Source organism: Meriones unguiculatus, chromosome 1, assembly GCF_030254825.1.
Source record: "Meriones unguiculatus strain TT.TT164.6M chromosome 1, Bangor_MerUng_6.1, whole genome shotgun sequence".
NCBI classification, from domain to species: domain Eukaryota; kingdom Metazoa; phylum Chordata; class Mammalia; order Rodentia; family Muridae; genus Meriones; species Meriones unguiculatus.
Window position 1 is genome coordinate 24,674,668 of NC_083349.1, and position 19,459 is coordinate 24,694,126.

General features: G+C 51.6%; 1 protein-coding gene and 1 long non-coding RNA gene across 4 annotated transcripts; one reads left to right on the forward strand and one right to left on the reverse strand.

The window, feature by feature from the left end:
* Positions 1-5,467: 5,467 nt before the first annotated feature.
* LOC132654565 (uncharacterized) lies at positions 5,468-10,120 on the reverse strand. Of its 2 annotated transcripts, XR_009592193.1 has the most exons (4): positions 9,939-10,120; positions 6,985-7,048; positions 5,797-6,029; positions 5,468-5,665 (listed from the first exon to the last, which is right to left on the reverse strand). It is a non-coding gene; the product is annotated as an uncharacterized LOC132654565 (long non-coding RNA). The 2 variants fall into 2 exon arrangements; XR_009592190.1 differs by lacking the exon at positions 9,939-10,120 and having other exon boundaries at positions 6,985-9,041.
* Positions 9,161-19,272, forward strand: Rela (RELA proto-oncogene, NF-kB subunit). 2 transcript variants are annotated; one of them, XM_021638451.2, is made up of 11 exons: positions 9,161-9,433; positions 10,014-10,040; positions 10,120-10,271; positions 10,426-10,574; positions 11,573-11,664; positions 11,988-12,119; positions 12,892-12,996; positions 13,191-13,403; positions 16,543-16,623; positions 16,729-16,803; positions 17,923-19,272. In XM_021638451.2, the coding sequence occupies exons 1-11, from the start codon at positions 9,427-9,429 to the stop codon at positions 18,540-18,542; spliced, it is 1,653 nt and encodes a 550-aa protein (XP_021494126.1). In that variant the 5' UTR covers positions 9,161-9,426; the 3' UTR covers positions 18,543-19,272. The 2 variants fall into 2 exon arrangements, with proteins under 2 accessions (XP_021494126.1, XP_060240596.1); XM_060384613.1 differs by lacking the exons at positions 9,161-9,433; positions 10,014-10,040; positions 11,573-11,664 and having other exon boundaries at positions 10,144-10,271.
* The last annotated feature ends 187 nt before the right edge of the window (positions 19,273-19,459 follow it).

Genomic DNA, 19,459 nt, shown 5'->3' on the forward strand with positions numbered 1-19,459 from the left:
ATTTATGTATACTTTGTGTGTGCAAGTGCCCAAAGAGGCCAGGGGAGGCCATCCAGTCACTTGAAACTGGGATTCAGGCAGTTATGAGCCACCTGGTGTGGATGCTGGGAACCCAGTCCATGTCCTCTGGGAGTTAAGAGCAAGAGCTCTCAACTACTGAGCACAGTATTGAGTACAGTTTTATGTTTTTGCTCAAAACGGGTTTATCAGGCATGACCAGGTATAAATGGAGGAGTGTCTGTTTGTAGACAAACAAGAGGAAGTTTATTTTAGGAATTGGCTTGATTGAAGCAGGGTTCCTTTGTTTGAAGATGACGCTGTTTGTAGCTGGCCCTTGAGCTTCTGGAAACTCTGCTGTCTTTTGCCTCTCATCTCAGTGCTGGATTCACAGGTGTCACCCCTACCACATGAACCCTGGGGATATTTATTTATTTATTTTGGGTTTTTGAGACAGAGTTTCTTTGTGTAGCGGTGGCCATCCTGGACTAGCTTTATAGACTAGGCTAGCCTGGAACTCAAAGTGATCCTGCCTCTGCCTCCCTGAGTGCTGGGACTACAGGTGTGTACCACTGGTTCCTGAGGATTTGGACTCAGGTCTTCACGGTTACATAGTCAAATCCCAAAAGCCAGAGAGCTAAAGCTTCTTCTACTTGTACACCCTGTCTTAAAATACCCCTCAACTCTAAGTCCCTCCTACTCTAATCCCAGCCAGCCGGTATCTTGCTCCACCTCCTGACCCAGGGTTAACTTTATTAACTCTGGTGTACAGAAAGGTCTTAGATTAAAGGTGTGTGATAGAGCTGGCTGAGCCACACCAAACAAGAAACAGGGTTTTACAGTTCACAATTTTGGGATTCACAATGGGATCACTTATCCTGCAAACAAGGCTCCTACTGAGCTCTCAGTGGCTTTTGTCTCCCTGATAGCTAATGGTCTGTGTGTGTGTGTGTGTGTGTGTGTGTGTGTGTGTGTGTTTGTTTTTGTTTTTGTTTTTGAGACAGGGTTTCTCTATGCAACCTTGGCTATCCTGGACTAGCTTTGTAGACCAGGCTGGCCTCAAATTTACTGCCTCCCTGAGTGCTGGGATTAAAGATGTACTCCACCATGCCCTGCTTTATAGCTAATGTTCTTAACCAGTTTCCTACGATCTAGTGGCCATTTCTGTGTTTCCTATGGAGAAATGTCTGTTACATTCTGTGTCCATTTTCAGACTGTTGGAGGTGTTGCGGCTCTCCTTGTCTGAATACTTTCTTAATAGTGGGCTGGAGAGACAGCTCAGTGGTTAGGAGAGAGCACACGCCGCTCTTGCAGAGACCCGGGACTCTGTTCCTAGCACTCACCTCGGGGGACTCACAGTGAATATGAACCCTCATTGGATGTATGGTCTGTACAGTGGGGTGGAATCTCAGAGGACTGCTCATAGCCAAAACAATCTGAAAAGAAAACAGATTTGGAGAAGTGACACTTCCTGATTTCGAAATTTACTACAGAGCTACAAACCAGTGCCGTACACAAAGAAACGCAGATGGGAGGCCGGGGGATGGCTCAGGGTTTAGAGTGCTTGCTCTCTTGCAGAGTACCCAAGTTCAGTTCCAATCACCCACATGGGGTGGCTCGCAACGGCTTGTAACTCCAGCTCCAGAAGTGTGATGCTGCAGGCCTATGAGGTGTGCATACTACCACAAAAACACACGTGCACACACACCTGTAAAAGGAACTTTTATTCTCCTGTCTCAGTTGTCTCAGAGGCTTACTGCCTCCTTCTGCTAACCGAGGCCTAGCCCTGGAAGCCTCTAGCCTCCTTACAGTCTAACCTGGGCCTGGAAGGTTTTCAGCCTCTGAGAGTTACTGCTTAATAAGCTCCCCCTTTCTTGTTCTCACTGAGCTCTGGACTGGCTCAAACTCCTCTATTAAGTCGGACCTTTCTCTCGGGCCCTGAACTGCTCTGTTTGGCCTGAAATTAACTCAAGCAATCTTCTCAAATCTCCTGGCTCCTTCTCATTTTTTCTGGCTCATCCAGTCTTCACCTGAGAGTTCTCTCTCTGCAGCCCCTCTCTCTATTACTACCACAGTTGTGGAGAGCCGTGGGACACAGCTACGGACAAAGCCAGCCTGAGAGATAGTCCCCGATGCTCCAGGTAACCCGGAAGCCTCCAGCACCTGGACTCAAATGGCCTCTTGCTAAAGCAACACACCTGTGGCCAAGCTTGGGGAGCTGAGTTGGATCACCAGGACTCAGGCTGTGGGGTGGAGAGCTGCTTGTTAAGCTGCTTTGATATGTTTTCACCTGGGGAAGTAGTCTTTGAAAAGAAGTTGGGCATCTCCACACCTTTTTCTTTTTGTACTGATGTGACTTGTTTTTGCTTTGCCTATAAATAATGAGCCCTGGAATAAACCCGCTGCTGCTTCAGTTAGACTGGCAGCCCCCTCAAGCCGATCCTGTGTGTGGTGTGATTTGTCCTCACTCCCCACTCAGGTACTGTTCGACTCTGCGGGCGGGCTCCGGCACCCAGTAAAACTGCCTCCTCTTTCCCTCTCATTGTGCTTTAAGTGTCTTCCTTTCCTCTTTCTTCTCCTCAGGGTTGGGCATATCCTAGTCTGTCAGGTCTTTCTCTGATCCGTCACTGTTCCTGCCACTCAATTAGACATCACTTCCAAACACGGGTGCTTTCTTTAAACTAACTTTACCTTCATTGTTTGGGATTAATGGCGTGTACCATCGTGCCTGTACCTACGCTTTTCTTTCCCTGAAATTTGCTCTATACTAGGCTGGCTTTGAACTCAGATCTGCTTGTCTCTGTCTTCTGGACTAAAGGCATGTTTGTATTCCAACCGAATCACACAGACCTAGAAGATATTTGGATGTGATCTCTTGCCAGAGCAACCATGTTCTGAATTAAAATTCCTCTACACACAGTATTTTGTTTTTAAGACAGGCCCCCCCCCCCCCCGTGTAGTCTTGGCTGGTCTGGAACTCAAGATGGGTCTGCTTCTGCCTCCCAAGAACTGTGATTAAAGGTGTGTAGCATTATTTCTGACAATTAAAAAATAAGTAAAGCAGGGTTGGGTATGGTCTCGCATGCCTTTACTCTCAGCACTTGGCAGGCAGACATAGGAAGGACTCTTGAGTCTGAGGCCTGCCTAGCCTACAGACAGTCCAGACCAGCAGGGCTACACAGCTCTGACTGAGTAGCTTTGCGTCACCTGGTACTTACTATGCAGCCGAGACTGGCCTTGAACCTGCATTGAATTGTTTCAGTTTCCCGAGTGCATAAATTATGGGTTTATACCACCATACCTAATTATTTTATGAAATAAAATCTATTCTTTTGCTGACTGCTTTTATGCCATAGCCAAGAAATTATTGCCAAATCTATCTATCTATCCATCCATCTATTGTCTTAGATTTCTATTGCTATAATGAAATACCATGAATAAGCACAGCTCAGGGTAGTAAGGATTTATTTCATCTTGCAGCTTTTTGTCCATCATCCCTAGAAGTCAGGGCAGCAACCTGGGGACAGGAACTGATGCGGAAGCCAAGAAGGAATGCTGCTCGCTGACTTGCTTCTCATGGCTTGATTCAGCCCGCTTTCTTATAGAACCCAGAACCACGAGCCCAGGGGTGGTACCACTCACAATGAACTAGGCCCCTCTCAGTCATTAATCAAGAAAATGCACCACAAGTGCTGCTACAGGCCAATTGCATGGAGGCATTTCATTGAGGTTCCCTATTTTCAGCTATGTATGTAGCTTGTGTCTAGCACAGCTAGGCGCAGTGGCACAAGCTTGTAATCCAGCATTCAGGGAGGCAGAGGCAGAGGCAGGTGGATCTCTGTGAGTTCAAGGCCAGCCTGGTCTACAAAGCAAGTCTAGGACAACCAAGGCTACACAGAGAAACCTTGTCTCAAAAAACAAAAACAAACAAACCTAACCAGCACACACGTGTGTGTGTGTGTGTGTGATCTACATGTGCTGTATTTGTGTTACCATAAGTGGGTCTAAGTGTGTGCAGGTACAGGCGAACTTGAATGCACAGGTATATGGAGACGGACGTGGCATGTTTTCCTTGACCATGCTCTGTACGGCCCCTGCAAGCCTCAGGGATGATTTACAAGAGGTGAAGAAGGAAACCCCAACAGTGCCAAGTTTGTAGACCCTGGTCATAGCCCTCCAGAGACTGACCTTGTGGCTTACTTTTCTTACACACTTAAACAGTAGAACTTGTGACCTGTGACCTCTACAATAATTTTTTTTTTTCGAGACAGGGTTTTGTCGTGTAGCCTTGGCTGTCCTGGACTCACTCTGTAGTCCAGGCTGGCCTCGAACTCATAGCAATCTACCTGCCTCTGCCTCCCAGAGTGCTGGGATTACAGGTGTGTCCAACCATGCTCAACTCATATAAATAAATTTTATTGGCTGATAAACAGAGCTCAGGACTAGCGTAGTGAGAATTTTGGTTTAAAAAAACAACAACAACATAGAAATGTTATGTATGTTTTTGTTTTAATCTCAGGTGTAGGATATGGGGCTGCTTCAGATTGTCCACAGCAGCTGACTATGATTTGCCCCATGCTCTAGTAGGGGCATGGTTTTGCCAGCTGAGGATAGTTTACATTTGGAACTCTGAGGACTCTTTAGAGGGTATCAAGATACCAGAGCCCCAAGAGAGGGGGCCAGCTTTTGTTCCCCCTGCTATTGCTGCTCCTGTTGCTGATTGCTGGTTGCAGTTTGTTGCTATTTGTTGGATTTCTGGTTGGAGGTATCCTGATGTCAAAGATCAAATTTGCCCCAAGGAACTCAACGACCCTAATCGTCAGAAAGTAATCTAATGATATCAATCCCCCATTTCCCTTCTAACCTACTTTCTCTTGTCCCTAGTGTTGAGGGGTTGGAAAGGATAGGGGTGATATAGGGAGGCAGGAAAAAGAACCCAATAAATAGCCAAAAGTCTAGCTACAGGCTAGGGCCTAGAGAAAGACCAGTGATAAGCATAAGGATCTATTAGCGGAGGATACAGAGTACATGGGCCTCTTTGGTAGGGAAGTGTCCTGTTCACTGCAGGATTAGGAGCTAAACAATGCTCAGGATGTGGCAGGAGTTCAGGTGGAGGCTGGCTCCTAATAGAGTCGGCCCATTTGAATACAATCCTGCTTTGTCCAGTCCTTATTTTAAGCTGTGATTTCTACAGTGTTCCCCTTCTCTGTCGAGATACTCTCACCTGACCCAGGTTCACCGTTTAGGAAGTCCAGGCAGCTGGCTCCAGGATTTCTCATCCCTGCCTTCTAAGTGAGGGGAGCCAGAACAGCAGCACATGCCATGTATGTGGCTGCCAGGGCACCACACTCGCGTTCACTAGCATGGGAGGTATTTTACTCAATCAATCTCCCCAGGCCTCAAATCTAACCCTCTTAGTTAGGGTTACCATGGCTTTGACGAAGCACCACAACCAAAGCAACTTGGGAAGGAAAGGGTTTATTTCATCTTATACTTCCTAGTAACAGTCCCATTACCAAGGGAAATCAGGGCAAGAACGCAAACAAGGGGAGGAACCTGGAGGCAGGAGCTGATGCAGAGGCCGTGAGGGTGCTGCTTGCTGGCTGGCTTACAGCCTCGGGTTTAATCCATCGTCAGCACACTGGGAAGCACAGTGGACACAGGCAAACTGCCGGAAAAGGAGCTGTGAGTTCTGCATCCAGTGCACAGGCAGCAGGGGGAGAGATGCTGGGAACAGGCTTGGGCTTTTGAAACCCCAAAGCCCCCTGACAGTGACACACTTCTCCCACAAGGCTGTACCTCCTAATTCCTCTCAAGTACTGTCACTCCTTGAAGACCAAGCATCCAAATACATGATCCTATGGAGGCCATTCTTGCTCCACCACAGTAACTTGAAGCATCTCATACACTTCTGTAATTACATGGTTCCCCGGGTGGTGCCTTAGCACCCGCATCTGGCTCCTCACAGTTGACTGTAACAGCAGCTCTGGGGGATTTCTCTCCTCTTCTGGACTCTACAGGCACCTGAACACCTGTACAGATGTACAAATTCACACAAACACACACAAGGCTCTGTCCCAGAATAACTTCACTGAAATAAAATCGAATAAAATAAAAATGCTCTAACTGTTCACCAGGAAGCTCTATGACTTGATTAAAAAAAAAAAAATAGCTTTTTCTGTTTCCCATAAAAAGTGTCAAGACTCTGAAAAGCTAATTCCAGATCCGGACAGAAATTTTACCAAAAGAGCCTGGGGACATTATTTCATATCAGATAACAAGGAAGCTATCACACACTTCTGGAACAGTGTCAGCAAGGCTAAACGACCCAACCCGAAGAGCTCTCTGCTGGTCAGCAACGAGCAATTTGAACTTTACAACCAAGCGAAGCATCAAATACACTTCAACATGCTCACTCAATAAGATTTCTTATTTCTTTAGAGGCACGGGGAGCATGCATGCTCAGGCACGTGGACATTGGAAGTAGGTTCTCTCCTTCCACCGCAGTATTTCTAGGGTTGAACTTCCAATAACACAGAGGTAGAGGCCGGAGGATCAGAAGCCAAGGTCATGCGCACCATGGCCTTAGTGGTCACTGCTTTGTTTTATCTGTGTGAATGTGTGCTGTCCCTATATCCGGAGTCCACCCCGAAATGACTGCACCCTACATCCCAAGTCCCAGAGTCTGGGCAGCCTTTGAGGGGATACCACGATCTTTGGATGTGTGTTTAGCGCGTGGCATCGACCTTCTCTACTCCTTTGTAAGAGAAAACTACCCAAACAGTTTGTTCCTGTTTATTTTCTATTTCACACTTCTATGCCTCGAGGTTTTTTTCCTCCTCCCTCTCTCAAAATCCATTCTTAAAAAAAAAACAAAAAACCCTAAACCATTTCTTGCTTGTTGGATGGCTCAGCCGGTAAAGTGCACAAACCTAGTGACCTCCCTTCTATCCCCAGAACCCACAGAGATGGAAGAAGGAAACTCACTCCTCAGCGCTCGCCTCCGACCTCCACATCCATGGACGGCACGGGCACACAGTAATGGTAAACTCTAAGTAGAGAACGAGATAATGTGTGCTGTGTATGGAGGTGCACACCTTTCGCCCCAGCACTCAGGAGGCAGATCTCAGCGAGTCTAAGGCCAGCCTGGTCTACAGTGTGAGTCCTACACTGAGAAATCCTGTCTCAAAACAAACAAACAAACAAACAAAAACAAAAAACACCTGTCATCAAGCCTGACAATCTGGGTTTGATCCTAGGGACCCACGTGGTGAAAAGCTGTCCTGACTTCCATGTGACTGCAGCATGCTCCCACAGAGATGCACACAGATGATGTGTGCACGTGACGAGGTTTCTCTTTAAAGTGTAGAAATCTGCGTGGGAGGAGCCTGAACTCAAGGAAAAAAGAATGGCCAGCGAGGAGCACATTTGTGGACATGGGTGAGGTGGGTGTCCTATGCATCCCCTTCATTCTCTTGACTTCTTTTTTTCAAGTATTGGGGATGGAAAGCAGGGTCCCCAACATGCTGGTCAAGTGCTCGGACACTGAGCTGTACTTCTAGCCTCTCCTCTGAGACAGTTTCACTGCACAGCCCTGGTTGACCCAGAACTCTATGTAAACAAAGCTCCGTTTGTTTTTCTCTTTTGAGACAGGGTCTGTGTAATCCTGGCTGGCCAGCACCACTATGAATTTACCACACTGGCCTCAAACTCAGAAATCCTCCTGCCTCTGTCTCCAGAGTGCCGGGATTAAATCTATATTTTTAATTATGTATGCACGTGTGTCTGTGTGGGTCCTTGCACAGGTTGAGTGCCCTTGCCCTCAAGAGTCCAGGACAGTGTGGGGTCTCCTGAGGCTGGGGTTACAGTTGTGAGCTGCTCGGTGAGGGAGTCAGTGGATCTTAACGGGTGGGCTATTTCTCCAGCCTGTAGTCATTCGTTTTCAGAGAGGCTCTCAAGCTATGTAGTGGCAGATGACCTTGAACTTCTGACCCCATGAGTGCTGGGACTGCTAGCCATCATGGGGTCAGGGTCAAACCCAGTTTCCTGCATATTAAGCCAGCCCTCTAATGAGCTGCCATTTCTAGCCCTTTTCGATAAGATCACAGGTTTTCATATTAAACTGTATGTTCGTTTTAAAAAGTGGTTCGTGCAAGGATCAATGACGGCTGTGTGCCCTTAATCAGAGATCATAATTCATTCTGTCGCCTTGAAGCCGCCCCCGCACAGCATTAAACCGCTTTTTCTAATCTTCGCCGAGTGAGAAACTGAAATGAGTGGGAGGGGCGTTAACTATTTTCACTTTTGTCTTCCTGTTTTTTTCCGACCCTGGGAAAGCAAGTCAGAATTTCCAATTTTTTCCAATTCCCACATGATTTCCTAATTTAGAAAATAAGTCTTTCTCCATGTGCTAAAGCCTCCCCTGCCCATAGTGGAGCCTCCTCGTTCCAGTACTGGGAAGACGGCCTGAGGGGGAGAGTCCTCCAGCCCGGGACCCCACATTCAACCAGCACACCTGCCCTTGGCTTAGGCGGCAATTTTCGCACCCTACAAATGCTTTCCATCACTGGAGCCTGGGCTCAAGTGAGGGGCCTTCAGGAGGTGTGCGAGTGGTGTGACCCTGGCTGGTTCCGGAGATCCTTAAGGGTCTGGACCTCAGCAGACAGCACCTATCTGCAGAGTCGAAACCCTGAGTGTCTTCCAGCATTCACTGCCCTCCGCGACTCCTTAAACTCTTGAGAGGCACCGGCGTCCAGCCCTCCGTCTGCCCACACTCCCCTCCACGGCCTCAATCTCGCCTCGGGGAAGCAGGCTCCCGCGCTCGACCGGATCTAGGTTGGGGCGCATACGGCCTGTGAGGTGCCGCGGTCCCCAGAAGGCCCGGCCCGGTTAGGAAACCGCGTGGAATTGAGCCGCCCGCCCGTGCGGGCGCAGCAGGCCTGGGCCTCTCCCCGCGCAGGGCGAGCGGCTCCAGCCTGCCAGCAGCCCTGGCTCGGCTCCAGACCAGGCCAGGGTGACATCACCAAACTCCTGCGCTCGGAGCGGGGCGGGGAACGGGACCCGAAATCCCCTAAAAACAGAGTGAGTAATCGCGGGCCCGCCCTCCAGGCGGGGCCGGGACCCCGAGCGAGCCAGCGGCGCCGCGCAGCCCGGGAGCGGCCTGCAGCCGGGCGGGCCTCGGCACCCACAGCCTCGGCGGCCTCCCGCCGCGCTCCGGCGTCCCGGCTCCCGCGCCCCGCGTGGCCCGCGCACCTGCCCTCGGCCCCCACGCGCGTCGGTGACGACGGCGCAGCGCGCAGGCGCGGCCGGGTTCCGGGCAGTGACGCGACGACGGGAGCGCGCCGCGCATTTCCGCCTCTGGCGAATGGCTTCGCTTTAGCGCGCCGCGGGCTCAGCTGCGACCCCGGCCCCGCCCCCGGGACCCCGGCCATGGACGGTGAGGCGCCCCCCACCCCCCGGCCCCGCGGGACGGCGGCTGGCGAGCCCCGGGCCCCCGCGGTGGAATTCCGCCGCGCCGCCTTCCGCCCCTCTCTGCGCCGCGGGGTGCTGCGCAGGGAGCGGCAGGCCGGATGGTGGCGCGGGGCGGGGCGGGCTGCGAGGGGCTCTGACTCAGTTACCCCTCTCAGCGGAGGGCGCCTTGACTCAGTGTCGTTCCCGGGGTGGGAGTGCGGTTGGATCTTGACTCAGTTTCCTCCGCACCCCCCCCACCCGTGTCGAGATGATTAGTTCTGGCTTCCTTTCCCTCTGAGGGAGAAAGTATTTGCCTCAGTTTACCCTAAAGAGGAGAGGGGATGGTAATCATCTTCAATGCTTCTTATGAATGTAAAACAGGCACTGACTCGGTTTCCCTGGGCTAAGGAATCCTCTCTGCCCCTTTTTTCTACTAGAGAGACGCTACTGCCTTCTTTAGCGTGCTTTCTGGGCAGTTTTCAGGGTCTTACCTCTATCAGGCCTTCCCTGGTCCTCGGGAGTGGGCGGTGAAGTTCACTGACAGTGTGTCTGTGTTTGCCTTTCAGATCTGTTTCCCCTCATCTTCCCCTCAGGTAAGTGGACCATCCTTCCTCAGTGGGAAGGGGCTGCCCCGGAGTAGGGGCCAGCACCTGATGGCTGTGTTACCCACAGAGCCAGCCCAGGCTTCTGGGCCTTATGTGGAGATCATTGAGCAGCCCAAACAGCGGGGCATGCGGTTCCGCTACAAGTGCGAGGGTCGCTCAGCGGGTAGTATTCCTGGCGAGAGAAGCACAGATACCACCAAGACACACCCCACCATCAAGGTAGGCAAGGCCCCCAGGGGTGTGGGCGGGGGCCAGACATGGTGGCGGAAGGCACTGTGGAGCCCCAGCAGACCTGCCTCCCTGCCACCGTGCCCTGTGTCCAGGAGCCAGGTTTGGGATTGCTGGCCTCTAGAGTACTCTGTACTTTGGACAGATCAATGGCTACACTGGACCAGGAACAGTTCGCATCTCCCTGGTCACTAAGGACCCACCTCACCGGCCTCATCCACATGAACTGGTGGGGAAGGACTGCAGGGATGGTTTCTACGAGGCTGAGCTCTGCCCAGACCGCTGCATCCACAGGTGAACCCCTTAAAGCCCGGGCGTGGGCTGAGCGCAGGGGAGGAGCAGGCAGGGTGGCCAGGCACCTGTTACAGTGTTACCCCTTTCTAGACACGGGCAGAGTCCAGTCTTTTCTGTCCCCAGCTCTGCAGACAGACCTCCTTTGTCATAAATTCTCTAATAGATAGGAACTCCATGGGATCAGGATCTCCTATCATCTTGGAGCCACAAACCACCGTGGCTGGACAGGCCAGTCCCTTAGTCTCTTGTGTCAGAAAGATACTCATAATGGACTCTCCAGGAGCTTAAATACTTGTTGGCAAAAACAAGTGATAAGTAATTGTTATAAACAGATAGACAAGATAGACTGCTGGAGAATAATAATTTTCATGATGAAAAGAAAACCCAGTGCTGGGTGCGATGGGAGGCAGAGGCAGGTGGATCTCTGTGAGTTCAAGGCCAGCCTGGTTTACAAAGTGAGTCAAGGACAGCCAGGGCTACACAGAGAAACTCTGTCTTGAAAAACCAAAGGGGGGGGGAGGAGAAAACACAGTAATAAATTAGAGGGAGGATTCTGGTCTCATGACTTTGAGACAAGTGTCTTTTATAGCCCAGGCTGGCCTTGAACTCATTAGGATTCAGTTACCTCTTCAACTCCGAGGATAGCAGGCATGTATCACCATGTCCTGCTACGGGTCTCATGCCATTGTTGGATAGTTTCAGAAGGCCTGTCTGCTGACACTTAAATGGTGAGAAAAAGCAGACAAGTCCAAAAGAACTTTCTGGGCGTTAGAGAGAAGTACGGTGACCTTGAAGAAGAAATAAGTTTAGCTTGCTTAGGAAAAGAGCCCCTGCATCGGAGGGTGGTCGTGACACGGTCTTGGAGCAGGTCCCTCAGAGACTTGCCAATGGAATGGGTCTCATTGAGCACAGTGGGAAGCCTAGGCCTGTGACCTGGGCAGAGGGGCGGAAGGGAGGGGCTCTGCCTGGACACAAAACTGATGTGTGAGGCACCTCAGCTTCCAGAACCTGGGGATCCAGTGTGTGAAGAAGCGAGACCTGGAGCAAGCCATTAGCCAGCGCATCCAGACCAACAATAACCCCTTTCAAGGTAGGAGCAAGGGGCGAAGGCAGAAGCCTTCCTGTGGTGCACACATCTCCCTCATTTTCCCTGGGCCTCCCTCGGCACTCCTCTTTCTCCATGGCCAACCCAACGTAGTAGTGGAATCTTGCTGGCAGTTTGGTACACACTAACATTATACGATTGAGAGGCCTAGAGGGGTCGTGTATTCCAGGTCACAGTAGAATCCTGTCTTCTTCACCTAAGACTTTTGTTTTCCATCTTTCCATCTCAGATAGCCTTCCTTTCCCCTCAGAGCTCCCTGCATCTCCCTGACTCCCCTCACTGTTGTTTGTTTGTTTGTTTTTTAACAGTTCCCATTGAGGAGCAGCGGGGGGACTATGATCTGAACGCAGTCCGCCTCTGCTTCCAGGTGACAGTGCGGGACCCGTCAGGCAGGCCCCTCCGCCTGCCGCCTGTCCTCTCTCATCCTATTTTTGATAACCGTAAGTGGCTAGCGCAGTAAAGGGGAAAGGTGGGTGTGGCCTGTGAGAAGAGTGATGGCTTCCTTTAGTCATCCAGCTGTACTGCAGGGGACAGGCAGAGAATGCCCAGAGCTGCCCTCAGTGTGAAGCTTCCTGGATGCCCAAGAGCCTGATGGGAGGGAAGTCCTGTTTTCCATAGCTTGTGTTCAGATGCTGGTGTGTCAGGAACTGTGCTCATGACTTTAGGAAACAAACTCCCAGGAACCAGATAGTGCCAGACAGTGATAATTCAACAGTAGCAGTTCACAGGAAGCTGTCATATGACCTGGGCTGACATTGATGGATTGCAGCCTTTAACAAGCAGCAGGGTGAATGAGAATAAAAGGGCTTTGGAGTCCCAAGGACCGGAAACCAGTATGAGCTGGGAGTGAGGAGGGAAGGACTCCTTGCCAAGGTAGGGATGAGCCAAAAGCTGACCGCGCGCCTGCCCAGGTGGAGGGAGGCTGGGTGTGGTCAGATTGTTTCCATTGGACTGTAAGGTCTGCGAAGGACAGAGCAGTCCAGCTTTCTGTGCTGCTCTGCCCCTCTTCTGTAGAACCAGGCCGCACACACAGCAGGGAGACAGTTTGAGACTTGGCTGAGGTGAAAAGCAGATAGGAATGGTCTTCGGAAGGGTAGTCAGCAAGCTGGGGGTCCTTGACCCAGAATTGGGCTGGGCACGGCTGTTCCATCTCCTTTGGGGTACCGTGGAGACCTCTAATGTTTCAGGGTTTGCTTCCTGTCCCACCCTCAGGCGCCCCCAACACTGCCGAGCTCAAGATCTGCCGAGTAAACCGGAACTCCGGGAGCTGCCTTGGTGGGGATGAGATCTTCTTGCTGTGTGACAAGGTGCAGAAAGGTACACACTGGCTTCTGGGTACCAAGCGGGGGTTGGGGAGGAGTGAGGCTGAGCAGGGGTGATGTGTCGGCTACCCCGGGGGCGGGGGTGTGTGAAGAGTGATGTCTCAGGGAAAAAGCGTGAGGAGTTGGGGATGGCAGTCTGTTGGGGTCTGTCATACTAACCCATACTGCCTCTGCCACTGTCCCCTGCAGAGGACATTGAGGTGTATTTCACGGGGCCGGGCTGGGAGGCACGAGGCTCCTTTTCTCAAGCTGATGTGCACCGGCAAGTGGCCATTGTGTTCCGGACCCCTCCATACGCCGACCCCAGCCTGCAGGCTCCGGTGCGCGTCTCCATGCAGCTCCGGCGGCCTTCTGATCGGGAGCTTAGTGAGCCCATGGAGTTCCAGTACCTACCAGACACAGGTATGAGGCTGGGGAGGGCAGTACCCAGGCTGCTGTGCCCCTGCGAGGAGAAAGATGAGGGCTGCATGTCTGGGGCCAGCTCTCAGGACCTACACATACTGTAGTTCGTTGCACATAATATTTCTGTCAAAAACATCACATATGTCGTGGTGGTCACCTAAGTCACCTAAGACTACATAGGCATCTTGGTGCAAGCATACTCCAGGTCGTTCATAGAATAAGCTGGCTGTCCCGGCAAGCATGTGTAACCAGAGTGCTGACGGCACGGAAACAGATCTCTGGGGCTAATTCGCCAACCAGCCTTGTTCACACTTGACTCCTAGCTCTTGGGAGGCAAAGACAGGCAAATCTCTGTGAGTTTGAGGCCAGCCAGGGCTACACAGTGAGATCTTGTCTCACGTAAATAAATACATCAGGTGGCTGGAGAGGTGGGTCAGGGGTTAAGAGCGCTTGCTGTTTCATTCCCAGCACCCACAGGGTGGCTCACAACTGTCTCTGAGTCTATTTCCATGGCAGCTAACACTTCTGACGTCGAGGGCACTAGGCGAGGACGTGTTGCGCATGCGTGCAAGCAGGCAAAACAGTGATGCTTCCATAAGCTGGAGGGGGCGCAGGAAGTGTTGGTCGTTGGCATGCTGTGCACACCTGTGCACATGCGTACACTTACACAGACACACACGATACAATAATCACTAGAGGAGTTCATACAATGACAGATTTGCCAAACATATCTCAGAATGCGTCGTCATTGTTAAACATGTAATTACAGTCACAGTCCCTTTCTTCCCTTGTTTAACAGTGACTCCAGTGTATTCGCTCTGTCTACTGTGTCTGCCCTTGCTGTGAGCGTTTCCGTAAGGGCTTGACCGTATTCTCTCATCCCCTTTTGAGGGGAAGGCCTCCCTGAACTCATTAGCAGGGAGAGGCAGGGGTGCATCCGAACCAAGAGCACTTGGCTCTGTGGACTCCCTGCCACCTCGTGTCTCTTGTCACTACCATATGATCCAGCTTCATTTTGCTCAAAGCTTAGTGCGCAGTCAGGGCCTGTGCCATGTGCCCTACATAAAAATGAAGCGAGATGGGAGCTGGAGCGAAGGTCAGTGCCTTAGACACGGCTGCTCTGCCGGTGCTCCTGCATTTAACTTGCAGCACCCACACGGCAGCTCACGGCCATGTGTAACTCCAGGGTCAGGCTTCCCAGGGCACCGGGCATGCATGTGGCGCACAGACATGCCGCCAAGACACCCTGCACATAGATGAAGGTTCTGTTTATCTTGTGTTAATGCGACAGGATTCCCTGCCCCTCACAAGCTGAGTCAGCAGACAGATATGTAAATGCTATAGCGAATGGGCATGTGTTGAGAGGGCTGAGGAAGTGCAGGCGCCGGGAGCTGAAGGTGGAGGAGGTGGCGTTCCCCTGGGAGGAAAACCTGACGTGCGTTCTTCAGGCTAGTGGCCTAGTCCTGGAAGGACGGGGGTGTTGGGGAGCACACAGCCTGGCCAGGGATGTCCATGGTAGGAGCTGTCCTCAGGCAGTGAGCAAGCCCAAAGGACGGCCTTGTTAGACTTAGCCATGTCTGGGCTTTCATTCTGAAAGCAACAGGGAAGCACTTAAGATTTCTAAGCAGAGACGACATGAGCAGGTCTGGAAGCTGAGTTGGTAGAGGGCTCGCCCAGCATGCAGAGGGCCTTCATTCCAACCCCCAGTACACTCAAACCAGCTCCACACTTGTAATCCCAGCACTAGGGCAGTGAAGACAGGAGGATCAGAAGTTCAAGGTCAGCCTTGGCTGCATAGTAAATTTGATGCCAGCTAAGGCTACATGAAATCTTGTCTCAAAAAAGAAAAAGAGTTGGCAAGACTGCTCTGAGTAAAGACATCAGCGACCGAGCCTAGTGACTTCTGTTTGAGCCACACGATAAAAGGAGATAATTGACTCTCACGAGTTGACCTCTGACCTCATGCTGTGACACGTATGCACATGTTTTTGGTTTGGGGGGGTCTTTTTTTTTATTTTTGTTTTTGAGACAGTTTGTCTGTGTAACCAAGGCTAAGACAGCCTTCTAAGACAGAACTTGCCTGTAGACGAGGCTGGTCTTGAACTCAGAGATCCACCGGCCTCTGCCTCCTGAGTGCTGGGATTAAAGGAATGTGCCACCACCACCTGGCAACACACACATAAATGTAATAAATTAGGTGTTTTGGTTTTCCTGGTTTCTGTGTTGGTTGGTTGGTTGGTTGTTTTGTTTTGTTTTGTTTTGGTTTTTGAGACAGGGTTTCTCTGTATAGATCCCTGGCTGTCCTGGAACTCACTCTGTAGACCAGGCTGGCCTCCAATTTATAGAGATTCCCCCTCCCCCCTCCCCCCCCCGCCAGTGCCACCCAGGTGCTGGGATTAAAGGTGTGTGCCACCACCTCCTGGACTGATCTTGGCACTTTTTAAGGTCACCTTTTTGATGATTAAACCTCTTGTGTGCTTACTCATCCCCAGTGGCTGAGAAAAGCCAGCGCATAGTAGCCAACACAAACTTTGGCAAGTTCTGTTGCATTAGTATTGGGAGAGTGAAAGAAAAGATGATGTTCAGGGTAATTCCAGTTTCCAGGACAGTGTGAGACAGAGGAAAAAGAACTGGTTGTTTGGTATGAGGTGATAAAGTTCACTTTGGAGGAATGAAGCTGAGGTGCTTGGAACTAAAGGAACAAGCCCCTAACTGAGCTGAGTCTCTGGCGGCCTCAGCCTCAGTCCACAGTGCTTCCCCCTGAGCCTCAGTGGATGTTTAGGTGAGCCAAACAGGTGAGAGGTGAGCTGTGGGCTCTTGTCCCCCAGAGCACGGCTCTTTTACTTAGCAGGGTCAAACTCAGCCAACAGGCTGGCTGTGGTGGCGCACGCCCTTAATCACAGGGTTTCAGAGGCAGAGGCAGGTGATCTCTGTGTGAGTTTGAAGTCAGCCTGGTCTACATAGTGAGTTTCAGGACAGCAAGGACTATACAGTGAGACTCTGTCTCAAAAAGCCAGAGGGAAAGAAGATTTAACTATCAGACCCTTCTTAGAAAGGCACACATCCCTTCTTAATTGGTTGGGAGGAAAACTAGCGCCCAGCTAGAGAGTAAATCCTACCGTCCATATTGCTTTCCCAGATGACCGCCACCGGATTGAAGAGAAACGCAAAAGGACCTATGAGACCTTCAAGAGCATCATGAAGAAGAGTCCTTTCAATGGTGAGATATGGACAGCCTGAGGGAGAGGAATGGGCAGGTAGGCCAAGCTCTAGAGTCTGAGAAAATCCCTGGGGTCTTAAAGCTGACCTAGCTATTGCCCTGTAGGACCGACTGAACCCCGGCCTCCAACCCGGCGTATTGCCGTGCCTTCCAGAAGCTCTCCTTCTGTCTCCAAGCCAGGTAAGGAAGTCCTTTTGTCCTTTTTGAATGAGGGTCACATTTGTGCAGACTGAACTTAGAGTATCTTTGGAAGGGAACTGAGCAGACCTTGCTTTCACCCGCAGAGTTCTGAAGCCTGCTCTCTGTGGGCCCATACTTCTCAGGGTGAGGCCTGGCGCTCTGCCAGGATTGTCCAGTCCAGGGAGCAGTGCAGGTGTTGATTGTTGGGCTCTGCCACAGCCTGATCAACTCAAGGCTTGGAAGTATGGCACAATAACCAGCAGTTTCTGAGGTGTTAATGTCCACGGAAGTCTGTGGCTATACTCCAGTTAAGCCCTGGGCTAGGTCCAGGCCTTATGCTAACAGCCTATATTCCTGGCTACTGGGGGGAGAGTGGCAGGAGGGTCACAGGTCCAGGGCCATCTTGGACTACAGGGTGAAGTTCAAGGCCAGGCTGAAGAGCCCTGTCTCAAGTTAAAAAGTAAAAGCAGGGTAAGGGTGCAGCTCAGGGTCAGGGTGCTTTCCCGCGTGGATGAGGCTCTCGATGCAATACCCAGTACCAAGGGATTAAACGGTCCCTGAGTTGGATACCTTGAGATACAGACATTGGAAGTGGATAGTCTCTGCTCCCAGCTCATGATGAATTTGGAAAGCAGAAATCACCTCTGAAGTAATAAGTTGTGGGCTGGAGAGATGGCTCAGAGGTTAAGAGCGCTCGCTGCTCTTGCGAAGAGTTCTATTCTCGGCACCCACAGGGTGGCTCACAACTGTCTTCAACTGCAGCTCAAGGGGATACAACGCCCTCTTCCGGTCTCTGTAGTGCACATGCAGAAAAGCAGGCAACACACACACAAATAAAACAACATTTTTTAAAAAGTAATAGATTGTGAGTTCTAGTGTGTGGCTCAAAAAAAGCGACATATCCTCAGTTGGTTTTGCAGCTGTAACACGAGAAGAACTTGGAAAGGTCGGGGTGGGAGCTTTATGACCCCATAGTTGGGGGCCTACAGGCCAGGTCAGATTTTAGTTCATAAAAAGGCACTGGTTCTCTTCAGCTTGGCCCTGGGCTGAGTGATGGCGGCTGGGGTGGGTTGTCTCCTGCCCTGTTCTGACCCTCTGCTCTTTGTCTTTCTCCCGCAGCCCCGCAGCCCTATGCCTTCCCAGCGTCCCTCAGTACCATCAACTTTGATGAGTTTTCCCCCATGGTGTTACCATCTGGGCAGATCTCAAACCAGGCCTTGGCCTTGGCACCATCCTCTGCCCCCATCTTGGCCCAGACCTTGGTCCCCTCCTCAGCCATGGTACCAGCTCTGGCTCAGCCCCCAGCCCCTGTCACAGTTCTCGCCCCAGGTCCTCCCCAAGCCCTGGCCACAGCTGTTCCAAAGACCACCCAGGCGGGGGAGGGCACACTGTCTGAAGCGCTGCTGCAGCTGCAGTTCGATGCTGATGAAGACTTGGGGGCCTTGCTTGGCAGCAGCACAGACCCGGGCGTGTTCACAGACCTGGCATCTGTCGACAACTCAGAGTTTCAGCAGCTCCTGAACCAGGGTGTGTCCATGTCACACCCCGCAGCTGAGCCCATGCTGATGGAGTACCCCGAAGCTATAACTCGCCTGGTGACAGGGTCTCAGAGGCCCCCTGACCCAGCTCCCACAGCCCTGGGGACCACAGGGCTTCCCAATGGCCTAGCTGGGGATGAAGACTTCTCCTCCATTGCGGACATGGACTTCTCAGCTCTTTTGAGTCAGATCAGCTCCTAAGGCGCTGACAATGACCCTGCTCTGAGCAGCAGGTTTCAGGGCACTGAGGCTTTCCCGAAGCACAGGTTCTGGGGCATGTGCTCCAGCTTCCCCAGCTCCCTTGGGTGGCGTCTCCTGGGGCGGCACACTGTATTCTTTACTGGCAGTTTCTCAGTCTCTCCGGAGGTGCTTCAGCAGAGCATTGCCTTCTCTGGGAATGGAGCTGGGAGGACTTGCTCTTCCCTGTGTTCATAATCAGCTCCCTTCTTGGTAGGGACCTCTGGGACTCCTCTTTCAGCTTCCAGCACTCCTAAAGAGGGGCAGCTGGAGCTGTGGCCTTAAGGCCGTAAAGCCTTACTATCAAGTGTCTTCCTCAGCATGGATTCCTGTGCACCTTGATGCAAAGCAATGCTCCTAACAGCGGCCCCTATGTGGTGCTACCTGACACCAGCACCGGAGGAGACGCTGCTCTGTCCTGTGGAGCAGCTGCCTTGCCAGCTCTTTCTGTGCTGAGCTGTGGCTGAGGGAACAGGTGAGACAGTGCTGGCCACCTTCAGGATCCTGGGGGAGTTTGGTCTGAGACATCCCTGTACCCCCTTTTCTCAAGTGCCTTAATAGCAGGGCAATTTGTGTAGAGGCAGAAGGGTGGGCTAAAAGTTAAGCCACAAGACAGTCTTCACCGAGAAAGCTATTGGATTCTTGCTCTTTCTAACTCTGAACTAATAAATGTGTTACCACGCTGGCAAGAGAATCGCCGTTTTTCAGCAAACACTGAGCACACTCTGCTGCTCATTTCAGGTTGGATGATGGTGAAATAATTGAGTGACTTTGTACTCTTGTATGGGGGCCTGGGAGCTGAGGATGCCTCCTGCAACAAATCCTTGGTTCCCATCCTGCAAACTTAACAGCAGCTAGGGCAGGGTTCCCGCTGCCAAGGG